General features: G+C 40.2%; 1 protein-coding gene across 10 annotated transcripts in view; it reads left to right on the top strand.

The window, feature by feature from the left end:
* FRYL (FRY like transcription coactivator) overlaps positions 1-16,648 on the top strand; it is a 191,273-nt gene that overhangs the window by 128,221 nt on the left and 46,404 nt on the right. For 8 of the 10 annotated variants that reach the window (XM_077847955.1, XM_077847956.1, XM_077847951.1 and 5 more), the window contains 11 exons: positions 1,332-1,416; positions 1,954-2,066; positions 3,072-3,222; positions 3,868-3,971; positions 5,273-5,458; positions 7,384-7,588; positions 9,392-9,513; positions 11,188-11,378; positions 12,689-12,783; positions 13,874-14,481; positions 14,791-14,888. In XM_077847955.1, the coding sequence (XP_077704081.1) occupies positions 1,332-1,416; positions 1,954-2,066; positions 3,072-3,222; positions 3,868-3,971; positions 5,273-5,458; positions 7,384-7,588; positions 9,392-9,513; positions 11,188-11,378; positions 12,689-12,783; positions 13,874-14,481; positions 14,791-14,888 (1,958 nt within the window). The remainder of the gene's footprint in view (positions 1-1,331; positions 1,417-1,953; positions 2,067-3,071; positions 3,223-3,867; positions 3,972-5,272; positions 5,459-7,383; positions 7,589-9,391; positions 9,514-11,187; positions 11,379-12,688; positions 12,784-13,873; positions 14,482-14,790; positions 14,889-16,648) is intronic. The other 2 variants (XM_077847957.1, XM_077847949.1) reach the window with 1 other exon arrangement.

Below are 16,648 nucleotides of genomic sequence, written 5' to 3'. Positions count from 1 at the left end.
TAACATCTGTATAATTAGAAATCTTCTATAGTTTATTTTTTGTCATCGGTTTTCATCTCTTAGCTCTTTTTGTTCTACTTTCTAAGGGATTTCTAATAACACTTCCATTGGGTTTTTCATATCTGCCAGAACGTTTTAAATTCCAAAGAGTCGGTTTTTTGATTATTTTTTTTTTCTTAGGAGCACCTTATTTCTATTTCATGGTTGGACTGTCTTCTATATCTGACTCGCTTCTCCTGGCAGATGTTCCTATTTTCTCTATATTGCTCTGTTTTGATTTGTCTTAGTAAAAGCTTTCCTCAAAAGCCTACCAATTCTAGATCTGTTTTTTTGATAAAAGAGTGGAATATTGATGGGATGTTTTGTAGGTATAGATGGAGCTTGTTGACTTTGTCATTTGTCACACCATGATTTCATCGATGAAAATGTCTATGGGTCTCTTCTCTTGGACTGATCAGATTCCCCAAAATTCTATGAGTAATCTACCCAAAGTAGAGGGCGCAGAGCTGTGTGTGTGTACAAATACATACCTAGAATGTACAAATACATGTAATCTATAGATACACATACACACACAACATGGTCTTCTGGTAGCCTTATGGGGTGAGAAGCTTTCAAGGGGATACAATCTCCAATTTTAGTATGTGTATTTTCACACAATCCCACTATTCTCAATGAAGTTCTTCCTCCTTCAGCTGTACATAATGTAACCTAGTCTAGAAATCTTTGATTTACACTTATAAGAAAAGATTCCCAAGGCCACCTGGCTGGCTCAGTTGGAAGAACATGCAACTCTTGATCTCTGGGGTCATGAGTTCAAGGCCCACATTGGGTATAGAAATTACTTAAATGAATAAACTTGAAAAAAGATTTCTGGAAGTAGAGAGACACAGCCACCCAGTTACAAGAGGGAGGGGCACAGATCTTGGGGACCATTTACCTCTGAAATAGATTTTCAACCATGCCTGCCATTTTAGCAAGTTTCAACCCCTACTATCCCTACTCCCAGGGGGTACTCAGAGCTGCTGATTCCTGAGTCTTTTGGGGGTTCAGCAATATAGACATGGATGCCTCTTGGTTTCCCCTACTACCAGCTTAAGATTCAGCCTTCTTATAGCTGAATTGCTTCCTGTCCATTTGTTTCTAAGCATCTAAAATTTTGTTGCTATTCTCTCCTTTCCCTCTGGGTCATTATATGAGTACATTCCTTTTTAAAAATCACCTTGCTCTCATTTTAGTGGAGTAGTAGCATCTATCATTTTGAAAGCTTTTGTTGTTACCGAGTTATTTCAGGTTTTAAGTTCACAGATCTGTTTTATTTCTGATTGCAGGAACTACTTCCAGTAGCAATACAATGGTAGCTCCCATAGATGGCAATCCCGATAATAAGCCCATAAAAGAGAATATTGAAGAGAGGTAAGTACCTCTCTGTTCTTCATCAGCCTTTCAGTTTGACAGATACTTATTATCATCAGAATAAATGATCTTTCTGCACTGGAATTATATGTTTCATTGAATGTGCATCTCAAAATTCTAGTGAAAAAATACATTTCCATTTTGGAAATTTTCCACAATTAACTGTTTCATCATCACCATGCTGATGTGCTAGATTCTTTCCTGTACTCTAATGGATGAATAAATGGAATATGTTCAGCCCCTCTTTGTGTTATTGACATTTTTAGACTTTTCTGGACGGCTATTTACTCTGCCCGTTTTTTTTATAAACTGGGTTTCACCAGAACATGATTACTAGAACAATTTAAGAAAAGTCTTCCAGTAGAAATGATTGACTTAAAAGCTTAAGCTTTTGAACCGTGAGGTGGCAATAAATATGTATAGTAGGGAGTTTTGTTAATATGTAACGTGTTCTTTTTTAAATGTAGAAAGTGAAACCAAAAGTACAAATACTGTTTGACCGTGACCTGTGACTAACCACCATGATCATTCCCATAGCTACGCGCACCTAGACATCTACAGTGGACTAAGCAGTCATTTAAATCGTCAACATCACAGACTAGAATCTCGATACAGTAGCAGCTCTGGAGGATCTTATGAAGAAGAAAAAAGTAATAAATTCCAAATGTTTTTTTTTTATAACTACGATGGCGAGGTGTATTATTAATTATATTAATGTTAGTGAATGTATTTTTCTGATAAATTGTTTTTGAGAAGAGTATTTTAACTGCCACTAGTGGTGTTCCAACGTAATCTGAAATGTCCTGATTTTAAGCAGCAGCAGGAATGGGGGAAATTGGTTTTTAAAAGCACAGGTTCCCTATAGAGAAATCAAAAGGAACATAAGAATTGGCTCTCAAGAAGCACTGTAGACACCGGCTACAGCCTGCTTTTTTTTTTTTTTTTTTTTTTTTTTTTAAGGAAAAAAAAAAAAAAACGAGTTTGGTCTTTTTCTGTGGATTCACATTTTACTGTAAAGTTCTCCCTTAAAATCGCAAAGTGATTATTTCTCCAGGTCTCACTCTAACGCTGGGGTAGAGTGGAATCAGAGGCGCAAACCTTCAGGCTGAGAAGGGACCCTGAGGATGACCTGGTCCAATCTCCTCATTTTGCACATGATGGAACTGAGGTCCAGAGAGGTTAAGTGACTTACCCATGTCACACAGAATTCACATTTCCTGATGTCATTTTTTACTGCACCCTGCAGCCCCACTGCGGTAGAGCAGATTTCCTTTTAACATGGGTTTATGGTGGCCCTATCGCAGGAAATTTAGAATTGAGTAACTTACCAGAAGGCCCTTGTTACAAGGCAGCTTTACCTGTGATGTGGTTTCGTGGCTTGGACATCCATTATGGAAGCTAATGGAGCGCGACTGTAGTGTTGCTTTGATATAAAGACTGGAGCCTGAATTGATAAGCTCTTTCTCTCTCTGATTTGTGTAGCTTGACAATATTTGTACCCAGGTCTTCCTAGCAAACCTATGTCAAAAGAGTGGGAAGTTATTATTTTTTTTTATCACTTTCCAATGGTATGAATAGTTGGTGTCTTAACTAGAGTTTGCTTATGTCGGCAGAAAATAGATGGTGTAGAAAATGAGATGATTTTATTTTGATAGGTGATTCAATGCCACTTTATTCTAATTGGCGACTGAAAGTGATGGAGCATAATCAAGGAGAGCCACTACCCTTCCCACCAGCTGGAGGCTGCTGGTCACCACTGGTGGATTACTTGCCTGAAACGTCATCACCTGGATTACCTCTTCACAGGTGGACTACAGTGTCATTCCTATTTCATATGAGCCAAATTGCTGCTTAACACTTTCAGCTTTCTTTATGCTATCTGACAACACAGAATAAAAGCAATTTCTTTCTTTAGATACTGTAGTAAATGAGATCCATGTATTTAGATTTCAAGAAATCTACAAACTCAGAATTATATTTACAATTAATATCATTAAATCTACTTCTGCTGCTGCTTTTCTGGGTGTCTGGCATAGTTACTTGACCTTTCTGGGACCCAGTTACTACATCTGAAAAATATTTTCTGGTACTAGGCACTATTACTTTGAATTATGTTAAACTGAATTCTACTTAGCAAAATCACAATAGAACAGTTACCGCATTCTTTCAAAATTGATTAATGTTATCAAACACATACTGAACACCTACTATGTGGCAAGCAGTGTGCTAGGTGAAAGAAATTATGGCCCTTGACTTTGGGGAGCCTTAGCAGGTAACGTTTTTTTCCTAAAACTTCACTTAATGGTTTCTTCAGCTATATTTCTTCTCTTCTTTTTTTCTTGAAGTTGTATTTTTCCACAAAATACAATATTAAAGTCTTCAAGTAACTGGCATAAGAGTTTCTCCACATTTACTCTGATAGAACATTAATAGCACTCTCATTTGTCACAGGTGTAACATAGCCGTGATCCTTTTGACTGATCTGATCATTGATCACAGTGTGAAGGTGGAATGGGGAAGCTACCTCCATCTTCTTCTTCATGCAATTTTTATAGGTAATAAATATTGCTTCTAACTCAATGTTGCAATATGTTTCTGTGATAATTTAAAGACAGTCTAGTTTTTCGGTGTTTCTGTTACCATTTTTTTGTGTGTTATTTCCATGACACTTTTTACAGTGATTCTCATGGTCTAGAAGGGAGCTAGTCCTCACTCGTTCTTAACCACAAATAGGTCTTCTGTCCTCGTTCCCATTCTTGTCCTGCAGCCCCTCCACTGCTCATAAACACACTTACTCTCTAGCGGGAAAAATTTGGTAGCTATAGGAAAAGTAAAGTTAATTTATCTCTGGAACTGGAAACTTTCAGAGTAAATGGAAAATTAGAATGGATTCTAAGTGTTTCCCAAAAGAATGGGATTTTGGACAGTCTGATTATTACAGCTGAAACTCCACTGGGCCCTCGGTAACAGACACATGGGATCCATCACATCGCCAGTACTTTCCATGCTCATAGAATTGACTTCCTGAAGCAAGTCAAGGTAGTCCTCATCTCCAAAGTTTTCCTGATATCCACGTTTATTACATATATTACTTCATTTCTTCGGTAATCAAATATCCCCTGACTTTCCATTATGCACTAGACACAAAAAAATGCTTGCCTTTATGAAATTAATTGATAGCAAATAACACAGTAATAACCTTTTTATGTAACACAGTAATATAACACAGTAATAACCTTTTTTTTTTTTTCCTTTTAAGAGAAGGAAGAAAAGGGGGCACCTGGGTGGCTCAGTGGTTGAGCGTCTGCCTTTGGCTCAGGTCATGATCCCTGGGTCCTGGGATTGAGTCCCTGCATGGAGCCTGCTTCTCTCCCTCTGCCTATGTCTCTGCCTTTCTCTGTGTTTCTCATGAATAAATAAAATCTTAAAAAAAAAAAAAAGGGAGAGAGGAAGGGAAAGAGAGGGAGAGAGAGAGAATCCCAAGCAGACCACACCCAGCACAGAGGTCCATGTGGGGTTCTATCTCACAACCCTGAGACCTTGACCTGAGCTGAAACCAAGATGAGACACTCAACCAACTGAGCCACCCAGGCATCCCCAGAATAATCATTTCTAGTAAATTACTAAATTTCACACATAAAACACATTGAAAACTTGTCTTGATTCTCCCTGTGACTCTGACAATAGGCTATTGTTAAAAGGGTATGAGAATTCTGGGCCAATAAGTATATTCACGTGGTACATCATCTACAAAGTATTTTTCTGTAATCTCTGCTTTTCTTTAAAATATGTATTTGGGAGCAAGAGTACTCATTATTTCTCTTTATTGATGATTGTTTTCTACTGTCCTTTTTAGGGTTTGACCACTGCCACCCTGAGGTGTATGAGCATTGTAAACGCCTGCTTCTGCACTTACTAATAGTGATGGGATCCAACAGTAACATCCGCACTGTTGCTTCTGTCCTTCTCAGGAACAAGGAGTTTAATGAGCCCAGGGTTCTTACAGTCAAACAGATTGCACACTTAGATTACACCTTCACAGGTACTGGCTTCAAATGTCGAATTTGATTGACAGTGGAATTGTGCTTCATTAGTTTGAAATCTGCAATGGGGAAAACTGCCTACATAGAAGTTAAAATCCTTTTTTCTTAAGTATAGTTTTACTGTATCAGTTTACCATTTACATTATTTGTTCACTAGTAAAAGAAGGAATTAAGCTGGGAGTATTTGAGTCTATATTGCCTTTAAGGGTCTTTGTCATAAAAATTTTAAGTTCTCAACAAATAAGTTGAAGATCAGTGAATGAGTGCTTAGCTTATTGAGCACAGTTAATGGAAAAGATGATGAATGTGTATTAGATTCCTCATACTCTCAAGATCTGAAAAATGGACGAAGGAAGACATTAAAAATTTTTCATCACTGGATTTTTATTCATATATTTATTTATTTAAGTTTTATTTATTTGAGAGAGAGAGTATGCACATGTGGGCAGGGTCAGAGGGAGAGGGAGAGGGAATCTCAAGCAGATTCCATGCTGAGTGCAGAGCCCAACACAGAGCTCGATCTCAGGAGCTTGAGGTCATGACCTGAGCTTAAACCAAGAGTTAGACCCTTAACCAGCTGAGCCAGCCCAGTGCCCCTATATTTGCTGTATTTAGGATGTTATGCATTTTTAAGTGTAGTAAGTTCCAAATTACACATTGTTGAAGTAATGAGGTTACTGAGACTTTATTTTTTTTTATTTATTTATTTTATTTTATTTTATTTTATTTTATTTTATTTTATTTTATTTTATTTTATTTTATTTTATTTTTGGTGTGAAACTTTAATATAAGAGTTATTTCACCATTGGTGTGAAATTTTTTTTGTTTGCAAGTTATATTTTCATCTTTCATAATAGCCCTCACTACATTTGTACCATCAGGTTGATAATAGACGATCTAGGTAATAATTGTTTATTAAAAAAGAAATAAAATTACATCTTTTGCTGGTCATATAATGTCAGACACAGGGTTCAAATCACTTAGTTAAAACTTTGTTATTTACGTAAAACCATGCAGTTAGCAAGAAAACAATTATTAGGAAACACTGCACCTTTTAAAATGTGATTAAAAGATCAATAGAATAAAATTCGTGCCTCTTACGTTAAAGCATCTTCATTTAAAATTCCATAGTCTGTTTCTGTTTGTTCTCAAGGCTCCCTTTGCCGTTTCGTGAAGGTAGGCGTTAGTTAATAACCTGTAAAAGAGTTTAATAGTCAGAATCATATAAATATTACAAAGATTTGAACACTTTCTGTCTTCGAGTAAAATGAGACTCCTTTCTGTAAGAAAAAAATCTGGGGTAGCCCCAGTGGCGCAGTGGTTTAGCGCCACCTGCAGCCCAGGGTGTGATCCTGGAGACCCTGGATCGAGTCCCACGTCAGGCTCTCTGTATGATGCCTGCTTCTCCCTCTGCCTGTGTCTCTGCCTCGCTCTCTGTCTCTATGAATAAATAAATAAAATCTTAAAAAAAAAAAAAAAATCTGTTCAGGCTGTGGAAACGCCAGACTCCCCACCAGTTGAGGCCCTGGGCCCGCAAGTTGGGGAAGAGCCACTGTGGAATCTCCTCAGCAGATGGCAGCAGGAGGCTCCGCAGTGATCAGACAGTGAGGTCCTAAAACTAGACCACGGGAACCGGCCTTGGCCCACCCCCACGGCGCTAGCAGCTGCGAGGAGGGCGAGTTTTACCCCGAGTAGTGAGCGAGGGGGTGCCTGGGGGGCTCCCTGGGCTCAGCGGCCGCCCTGGGACGAGCCCTGCCCTGTGAGGCCAGTCTGCGTCTCCCTCCCATCAGCCCCTGCCCCTGCTCTCTCTCTCTCAAATAAATAAATAGAATCCTTAAAAAAAAAAAAAAAAAAAAGAAAGATCAAAAACATATAGCGTGTGCGGTGGGCTCTGCGGGAACCAACGGCCGTCCTTGTCTTCCAGCGGGCCTGAGTGACTTCGTCCCTGACTACCAGCCCTCCCCGATGACCGACTCAGGGCTCAGCTCAAGTTCTACCTCTTCCAGCATCAGCCTGGGAAACAACAGCGCCGCCGTGTCCCATCTGCACACCACTATCCTCAACGAGGTCGACATCGCAGTAGAGCAGGACGGAAAAGTCAAGACCCTCATGGAGTTCATCACCTCGAGGTAAGTGGCGGCGCTCGCCGTCCCGGCGGCCGAGCCGTGCTGAGGGGTCTTCCCGGGGCAGCTGCGGTGGTGAAGCCCGCCTTCCACTCGGGGGTGCCATCCAGTCGGAACACGGTCCGGGTCGGGTGTCTGAGAAATCTGACGCCTCCAAAGACTTTTTTTGTGCTCACACAGTTATCCCTGAGGAGGGCCTTCAACGCGTCTCTAGGGCCCAGAGAGAACACCGATTAGCCAAATACATTCCTCTTCCCTGCCTTCCCTTCCCTTCCCTTCCCTTCCCTTCCCTTCCCTTCCCTTCCCTTCCCTTCCCTTCCCTTCCCTTCCCTTCCCTTCCCTTCCCTTCCTTTCCCTTCCCTTCTCTTTCCTTCCCTCTCTTCCCTCCCTTCCTTTCCCTTCCTTTTCTTCCTTGCCTTCCCTTTCTTCCCTTTCTTCCCTTCCCTTTCTTCCCTTCCCTTCCCTTTCTTCCCTTCCTTCCTTTCCCTTCCTTTCCCTTTCTTCCCTTCCTTCCCTCCCTTCCCTTCCCTTTCTCCCCTCCCTTCCCTTCCTTTCCTCCTTTCCCTTCCCTTTATTCCCTTCCTTCACTTCCTTCCTTTCCCTTCCTTTCCTTCCTTTCCTTTCCTTCTATCTACTCATTCAGTCATTTAACATTTTTAAAATTTAAATTCCATTTGCCAACATATAGTATAACCCCCAGTGCTCATCCCATCAAGCCCCCCGCTCAATGCCCGTCACCCAGTCACCCCAACCCCCCCCGCCTCCCCTTCCTTTGTTTCCCAGAGTCAGGAGTGTCTCATGGTTTGTCTCCCTCTCTCATTTTTCCCACTCTGTTCCCCTCCTTTCCCTTATAATCCCTCTCACTATTTCTTCTATTCCATGACATACTACACCCTCATTAGCTATATTGTCATTCAGTCATCAAATGTCTATTTATGGCCTACTCTTCACAAGGCGCCATAAGTAAAGAAGAACCTGGGCAGGGATGAGGGGGCTGGTGTTCCACAGTAAGAACAGAATCATCAGGGGCATGAGAAGTAAAATGTGCTTGGAAAGGGTGAGTAATCCAGTCTGACTGTAATGCTGAGGGAGATGTTTCTTGACAAGAAAACTTTGTTAGGCAAGGGAGAATTCAAACTGGAGGGCCACAAAGCCTAGGCCATGGGCTACAGATCTCTCATCTTTCCAGAAAACAGACATCATTGAAAATCCTTGAGCCGGATGGGAGGAGTGGGAGGCACATTTAAATATTTCGAGAACAATCAGTCTCATGACAGTGAACGGAATGAATTAAAGGTGTTGGAGACTGGTGGCTGGGTGACCACCTAGGAGGTTTTCAGGCCACTTTGGGAGTTTACCCCTTGCTAACCAAGGTCGCAGCCTTGAGAACGCAAAGGTATTTTAAAGAATCAACAGGAAACTGTTCTGTCTTAAACTTGCCCTATATTTTTAGCTAGTAAACTATTTTCTTTGCATTACAGTCTGAATAACGGTCTAGCCTCCAAATCATAATGTTGTGACCTGTAACACAGAAGCAGTAACCAGTACTCTCCTCACTTGGGCAAAAATTGTCATCTTTTCCTACCATCTCTGAGAGAATTTAACTGTAATAACATGTAATCTGGATCTTCCTCTACTTGACACAGACCATCATATATTCAAGTACATAAAGAGTAGTAGGCTGTAGGGCATGCTATTTGATTTATTTGCTATTTGATTTATTCTGCTATGGCCCTTTTACGTGACTATGAGTAAAACTGCTAATGTAAGTTTAAAACCAAAGTAATTATGTCTGTTCTCTGTTTTCAGAAAAAGAGGGCCTCTTTGGAACCATGAGGATGTCTCTGCCAAGAATCCTAGCATAAAGAGTGCTGAGCAGTTAACTACATTTTTGAAACATGTGGTTTCTGTTTTTAAGCAGTCAAGCTCAGGTATCTTTTATTAAATATTTCAGATAATACTTTTAATGAGTTATATATTTTTTAAAAGATTTTATTTATTTATTCATGAGAGAGAGAGAGAGAGAGAGACGCAGAGACACAGGCAGAGGGAAAAGCAGGCTCTAAGCAGGGAGCCCGATGTGGGTCTCCAGGATCACGCCCTAGGCTGTAGGCGGCACTAAACCGCTGAGCCACCGGGGTTGCCCTTAATGAGATATTTTAATATGATTCGAAAATTTCTGATAATGCTTAGCAAAGAATTGACAGTTGACATGTCCATGTTAAAAAGTTTAAGACAGGGTTTTTTTTTTCTTTTTTTTTTTTTTTTAAGATTTTATTTATTTGAGAGAGAGAGAGAGAGAGAGAGAAAGCAAGCACAAGCAGGGGGAGGGTCAGAGGGGAGGCGGAGGCAGGATGGTGTTCAAGGCTGGATCCCAGGACCCTGACTGAGATAATGACCTGAGCAGAAGGCAGACGCTTAACCGATATAGCCACACATAGGTGCCCTGAGACAGGTTTTCTTTTTTAACTTAGTTGTGATAACAGATTTGTTTTGGCTCAAGAAAAATTAGGTTACTCCTTATAAAAGTAGGAAGTCACTTGTGACATTCTGGGGTTCTTTGTTTCATATACTACAGCATAAAGTTAAAACGCAGTTACGTATTAGGAAAAAGTTACATTAAAGGAACATGGGTGGAGATGACAAACTTGAATTCTTTTTTTATACTGTAACAGGCTTCTATGATCTAAAATTAACACATTCTGTAAATTATAGTAAAAACGTACATTCTGTAAATTGTAGTAAAAACGTATGTGTCTAAAGCACTGATTCTCAACTAGGGATGATTTTGCCCCCTTGGGCAATGTCCACAGACATTTTTGTCACAACCTGGGGGGCAAGGGATTATCCGCATCCAGCTGGGCAGAGGCCAGGACAAGTACGCTGCATGGGCACCTTCACAACCCACAGCAGAGAATAGCCAATATGACAGCAGTGCTGAAGTTGAGAAACTCTGCTCTCAAAGATGACTCCCCTGGAGATTAGAGTGAGAAGCCATCTAAAAAGCAAATGGGGGCGCTTGGGTGGCTCAGGCTGCTAGGCAGTCTGCAATGGGCTCAGGTGGTGATCCCCCCCGGGGTCCTGGGATGGAGCCCTACATCAGGCTGGGCTCCCTGCTCAGCAGGGAGCCTGCTTCTCCCTCTCCCTCTGCCTGCCACTCCCCCTGCTTCTTCTCTCTCTCTCTCTCTGTCAAATAAATAAATGAAATCTTAAGAGAGAGAGATAGCAAGCAAATGGAGTTTAATGAAAAGAAAAAGCACTCACTTATAAAATACCAGTTTGCCAGGTAGTGTGCTGGGAACTAGGTTTAAACTGGTTAACTGGGATCCCTGGGTGGCGCAGTGGTTTAGCGCCTGCCTTTGGCCCAGGGCGCGATCCTGGAGACCCGGGATCGAATCCCACGTCAGGCTCCCGGTGCATGGAGCCTGCTTCTCCCTCTGCCTGTGTCTCTGCCTCTCTCTCTCTCTGTGACTATCATAAATAAATAAAAATTAAAAAAAAAAATTAAAAAAAAAAAAATAAAATAAAATAAACTGGTTAACTTCTGACATTAACCCTGCATTCCAAGCCACAAGAAGCACTCACTGTATCCTTTGTTTTCGCAGAAGGAATGCATTTGGAACATCATCTCAGTGAAGTTGCTCTGCAAACAGCACTTTCTTGTTCTTCTCGACACTATGCTGGGAGATCCTTCCAGATTTTCAGGGCCCTAAAGCAGCCTCTTTCTGCAACTACACTTTCTGATGTTCTCTCCAGACTTGTAGAAACCGTAGGGGATCCAGGGGAAGATGCACAGGTACTGCATTAAATTCTTTTCAGCAGCCATTGAGCAGTTACTGATTGTCAAGGACTCATTTGCCAAGTACAGAGCACAGCAGGTCTAATGGTTACAGAGAATTCGTGTCAAATGCTAACAAGCAGGCAAAGATTTATGAAACAAAGTGTTGTAAATATTTAATAACATACTAACTGAATCAAATATTCAGTGCCTATCCGAGAAAGCTTTACATTGACATAAACACACACACAGGGATATTATCCTGGGATGACCACAAGGTAAAAGAGATAGGAAGTTAAATTTAAATGTAGAGTGTTGAATTTTTAAGATGGATTAAGTGAAATAATGCAATTGAGAACTTAACTCTATACAGACTCGTGATTTTATTAACGCTGTTCTAGACCCTGGGGAGAGAGTAGTGAACAAGAGAAGGTTCCTGGCATTCTAGAACTCACATTCTATTGGAGAAATAAGCTTCTAATCAAGCAATAATATGTAACACGATTTTATTTAGTGATTAATGCTGTGAAAGTAATAACGTAGAGTAACAAGTTAAAGAGTGGCAGGGGAGAGGGGTGGTTTTATATATGATCATCTGAGAAGGTGAGTTGTAAACATATAGGTAAATGAAGTGAGCCCTGTGATAATCTGCAAGAACACCTGAGGCAGAGAAGTCGGACTAACAAGTGCAAAGGCACTGGGGCAGAAGCAACAGGCCTCTCTGCAAGGAGCATGACACAGACCAGTATGGCTGGTGTATTGGATGGGGGGGTCTAGCGTCAGGAAACCTACCTGGGCAGGTCCAGATTATGTGAGGTCTAGTGGACCCTGGTGCGAGGTCTACTTCATGGCAAATGATACCCATATAGTCTTTGAGAGGAAAGTGATGGATATAATTTGCTACTTAGAAAATTCACTCCACAGGCTGGGTGAAGTCCTCAGGAGGGCAGTAGGGGTCAGGTAAGAGGCTGTTGTGAAAGTCCACGCTAAAAAAGTTTGATTCAGGGATGCTGTGGAGATAGGGAGGGGGTCAGATTTCAGGTATATTTTAAAAGTAATATTTCCAAGACTTGCTGATGAGTTTAATTTAGATGTGAGAGAAACAAAAATGACTCTCAGATTTTTGGCCTAAGCAATTTTGGGTGAATTGCGGTGCCATTATAGCCATTAGTTTGATGAGTTTTCATCAATCAGCAAGATCATGTTGCTTGAGAGTTTAATCATTTTGTAATATTAATGTCAAGTTGGTTCTAATTTTAAATCTCGTCAGGAAGTCCATTGCAATTTCTTTTTTTCAGAGCATAATTAAAATCTGCCCTTTTTTCTAGGGATTTGTGATTGAGCTTCTTCTCACATTGGAATCTGCAATTGATACTTTGGCTGAAACCATGAAGCATTATGATCTTCTTTCTGCCCTTTCTCAGTAAGAATTTGAACTAAACTGTAGATTTGCATATAGAATTCCCGCAGCTAAATACGCATAACTATGACGTGGTATTGTTCTAATATTGGTAGTGGGAGTAATACCAAACAATTCAGATGGATTTCCAGTGGGGAAAAGGAGCCTCAGACAGTGAGGGTGTGTGAAGAGGTTTTCAAAGGTTGTTCCCCTGAGGTCCTGGTCAGAGATCCTGCTTCTGCTCCACTGGGCTTCGGCTTCAGCTCTGTTCCTGCTGTGCTCACTATGGTTCCATTGCCCCCCAGCAGGCCAGCCCCCTCCCGCATCCACGTCTTCTGCAAATTGTTCCTCCCCTCCCACTTTCTCTTCCTTGTGACTCCCAGATTGACTTATCCTTCAGGACCCATCTCAGATATCACCACCTCACTAAGCATTTCTAATTCCCAAAGGCGGTGCAAATTATTCCATTGGAGAGGGGGGGATTCTTAGCAGTGTCTTCTCCATATTTTAATAACAGTAGTTAACAAGCTGTCCATTTTTACATCTGTATCTCCCCCAGCAGAGTTCATATTCCTAGTACTTTGCATTTTGCTGGCACATGCGGGCAGCATTCTGTCCTTATTTTTAAATCAACAATAATTGGGGGAAAAAAAACAATAATTGGAAGTGAGGGAGAAGGAGAAATGGAACAAATTTTTTAGCTTGACTTTTAGGGGGAGGGGGAGTAGAGAAAGTGTGTGCGTTGACCAAAATAAGGACATGGGACCATCAAGTTTGGGAATAAGACCCATGAGGTCTGCTTTGGAAATACTGTTTACTAAATCCCAGAGCTGAAAGTTGTCAGGGATAACTGTGGCAGAGTTTTCACTTCCAATCAATGTCCTCCAACTCACGGGAAGCGGGTTGGCCACCGTAGGAAAGACACTGTTGTGTGTTTGGCTTGAATATGGAGGAAAGAACTGAAATTTGAGGAAGTGAAGTCAGATATACTCAAACATAATTTTTCCTGGTGACTGTTTTTTTCAGTGTTTTCAAGAGTAAAATTAATGTAGCAGAGGAAGTGATTGTACATGCATTTATCTTTCCTTCTTTTTTTTTTTTTTCTTTTGTAAAGAACCTCATACCATGATCCTATAATGGGAAACAAGTATGCAGCTAACAGGAAAAGCACTGGACAACTCAATCTAAGCACAAGTCCCATTAATAGTAGCAGTTACTTGGGCTATAACAGTAATGCAAGAAGTAACTCTCTAAGATTAAGTTTAATTGGTGACCGAAGAGGTGACCGGCGGCGGAGTAACACACTGGATATCATGGATGGACGGATAAACCATAGCAATAGTTTAGCAAGGACTAGAAGCCTTTCCTCCCTTAGGGAGAAGGGAATGTATGATGTGCAGTCCACTACTGAGCCTACCAACTTGATGGCCACCATTTTTTGGATAGCAGCATCTTTATTAGAATCAGATTACGAATATGAATACCTCCTGGCTCTCAGGCTTCTCAACAAACTGCTTATCCATTTGCCTTTGGATAAATCAGAGAGTCGAGAGAAGATTGAAAATGTGCAGAGCAAATTGAAATGGAGTAACTTTCCAGGCCTTCAGCAGCTCTTCCTTAAGGGTTTTACCTCAGTATCTACACAAGAGATGACCGTGCACCTCCTCAGTAAGCTCATCGCTGTCTCCAAACACACACTGGTGGATCCTTCCCAGCTGTCAGGTAATGCTAATAGAATTGCACCAACTCTCTGCTTTTTAATGTAGTGAAATGTAAACCGATTTGTTTTGAAGTCTACTAATTTCTGCTTTTCCCCAATTAGTCATGGGGTGGTTGGTTGGTTGGTTTTAATATGTTGAGATAGCTTGAGTTCTTTGGTAAAAGCAACAATAGAATTTAGAAGACCAGGTACTCCGAGAAAGAAAAAGAAAATGGTTTCTGTGAACCATTTAGAAAAAAAAAAAAAAAACTTTAATTTTAAAAATAATGTGCAATAAAGTTGGTTATTGTTTGCTTTTTTTTTTTTGATAGGCTTTCCTCTTAACATCCTTTGCTTATTGCCTCACTTAATCCAGCATTTTGACAGCCCAACTCAGTTTTGCAAAGACACAGCTAGTCGAATAGCAAAGGTAAGCAAATGTTATGCTGACAGATAACGCCAGAGGGAAATTTTTCTGGAGTTTATCCTAAAGGGGGGGAATCTTTTAAATCTTTTTACTCTCACTTCCTCTATGCATTTCACATCTACATTTTTATTCTTCTCATGCATATGGAGGAGTTTTACAGTAATGATGTAAGCTACCACTGTTCACATCACAGAGAATAAAATTATTTCTTTAGAGTAATGCTCCTCTGAGTCTGAGTCTTTTTCTGCTCCGTTTCCCCACTTATCTCCTACCTTTCTGTGAGTCTCCAATTCATTCGTTCGTTTACTACCAAATATCGTGGAGCACTGGGTTACATGCCAGAAATGCAGTGATTATCACTGCATTGCCTAGTGGGCCTTGGAGTAGGGGTGCAAGCAAGTCAGTAAACAGTGGCCACTGAGTCTGGTAAGTAAGTGCAAAGAAAGGACAGGACCCTAAGGGCACAGAGAGCAAACGTCTCCCTGGGCACTGAAGGCTGAATAGGATGAGAAACCAAGAGCAGGGTGAGGGTAGGTTTCCAGGCAGGAGAAACTGCATGTGTAAAGGCCCTGAAAAGAAGAGGGCATAATACATTTTGTAACTCCAAAAGTTGTCTCTCCTTTTACTTTGCCTTTTTCCTTTTAACGTTCTCTTCATCCCTCTTTGCTGGCTTCATTCTTTTCTCTTCCTTCCTTGTTTGGCTCTTTCCCTCTGATCATTTCTGAAACAGGAATGTACCTATTTTTAGATCATCTGTTGACATTTGTTTGAACATGTTAGAGCTCTTAATCATAATTTTTAAAAAGTATGATTTTTTAAATAAAATCTTTGTTGTCAAGAACAAAGAACCCAGATGCCTCTGCTTAAACTTAATTCCTAATTTTCTTTTTTCTTCTTTTTTTTTGTCAGTCATTGATTCTTAGAAAAAAGTCTCTACAGACTGAAAATAGAAACAGTTATAAGGAGGAATTATATAAATTTACAAGTCCTGTACATACAATAGGAAATTAGGTGAACTGGGGGAGACGAGTGAGTTAGTATGAATAAGAGGACCTAGCCAAAGCAGAGGGAGAAAAATCAGAGAAATTTGCAATAAAAGGGAATAAGTGAAATTCTCTGGAAGAGCTTCTTATATAAGCAAACTTTTAAAAGCTGATGGTCATTTAACATGTAGCACAACAGTATATGCAAAGAGCAAGCATGCAGAAAGCCAAATATAACACCCACTTCACCAGTACCCAAATCCCAAGGCTGGAAAGTGCAGATTTATCTCTGAGTTATCCCAGCCCAACTAATCAATCACATTAATAGTCACAGAGTAGAAACCTTTCTGTTATCTTGATAGGTAATATTTAATAAATGACAATATTTAATAAAGCATGTTGTTGAATCCATCCATGGTTAAACTTCTAAATAAATTAGATATGGAGGGATTTTTTAACGTAATCGTTTTATTTTTTTTTTAACGTAATCGTTTTAAAATACATTTTTAAAAAGAAGAACCATTATTACAGTTAGTGGAAAACATATCTTAATCTTGAAAATGACTGCCTAAAAAAAAATACCCAACAACATGTATTTGCATTAGTGAGGTCTAAAACTGGTGTAAAATAACTTGTTAAAATACCTTTCATTTTAATATTTTAATGACCCATCATTTGAAAAATTTGGTAAATATGTTTTTTTTCCATATGGAAGGGGATAAAAGTATATTGGCTTACTTTGGTATTTCAAGACCTAAAAAGCCTGAGTCCTTTAGTATA

This window comes from Canis aureus, chromosome 14 (assembly GCF_053574225.1).
Source record: "Canis aureus isolate CA01 chromosome 14, VMU_Caureus_v.1.0, whole genome shotgun sequence".
NCBI classification, from domain to species: domain Eukaryota; kingdom Metazoa; phylum Chordata; class Mammalia; order Carnivora; family Canidae; genus Canis; species Canis aureus.
This window is presented reverse-complemented; position numbering and strand designations above follow the sequence as displayed.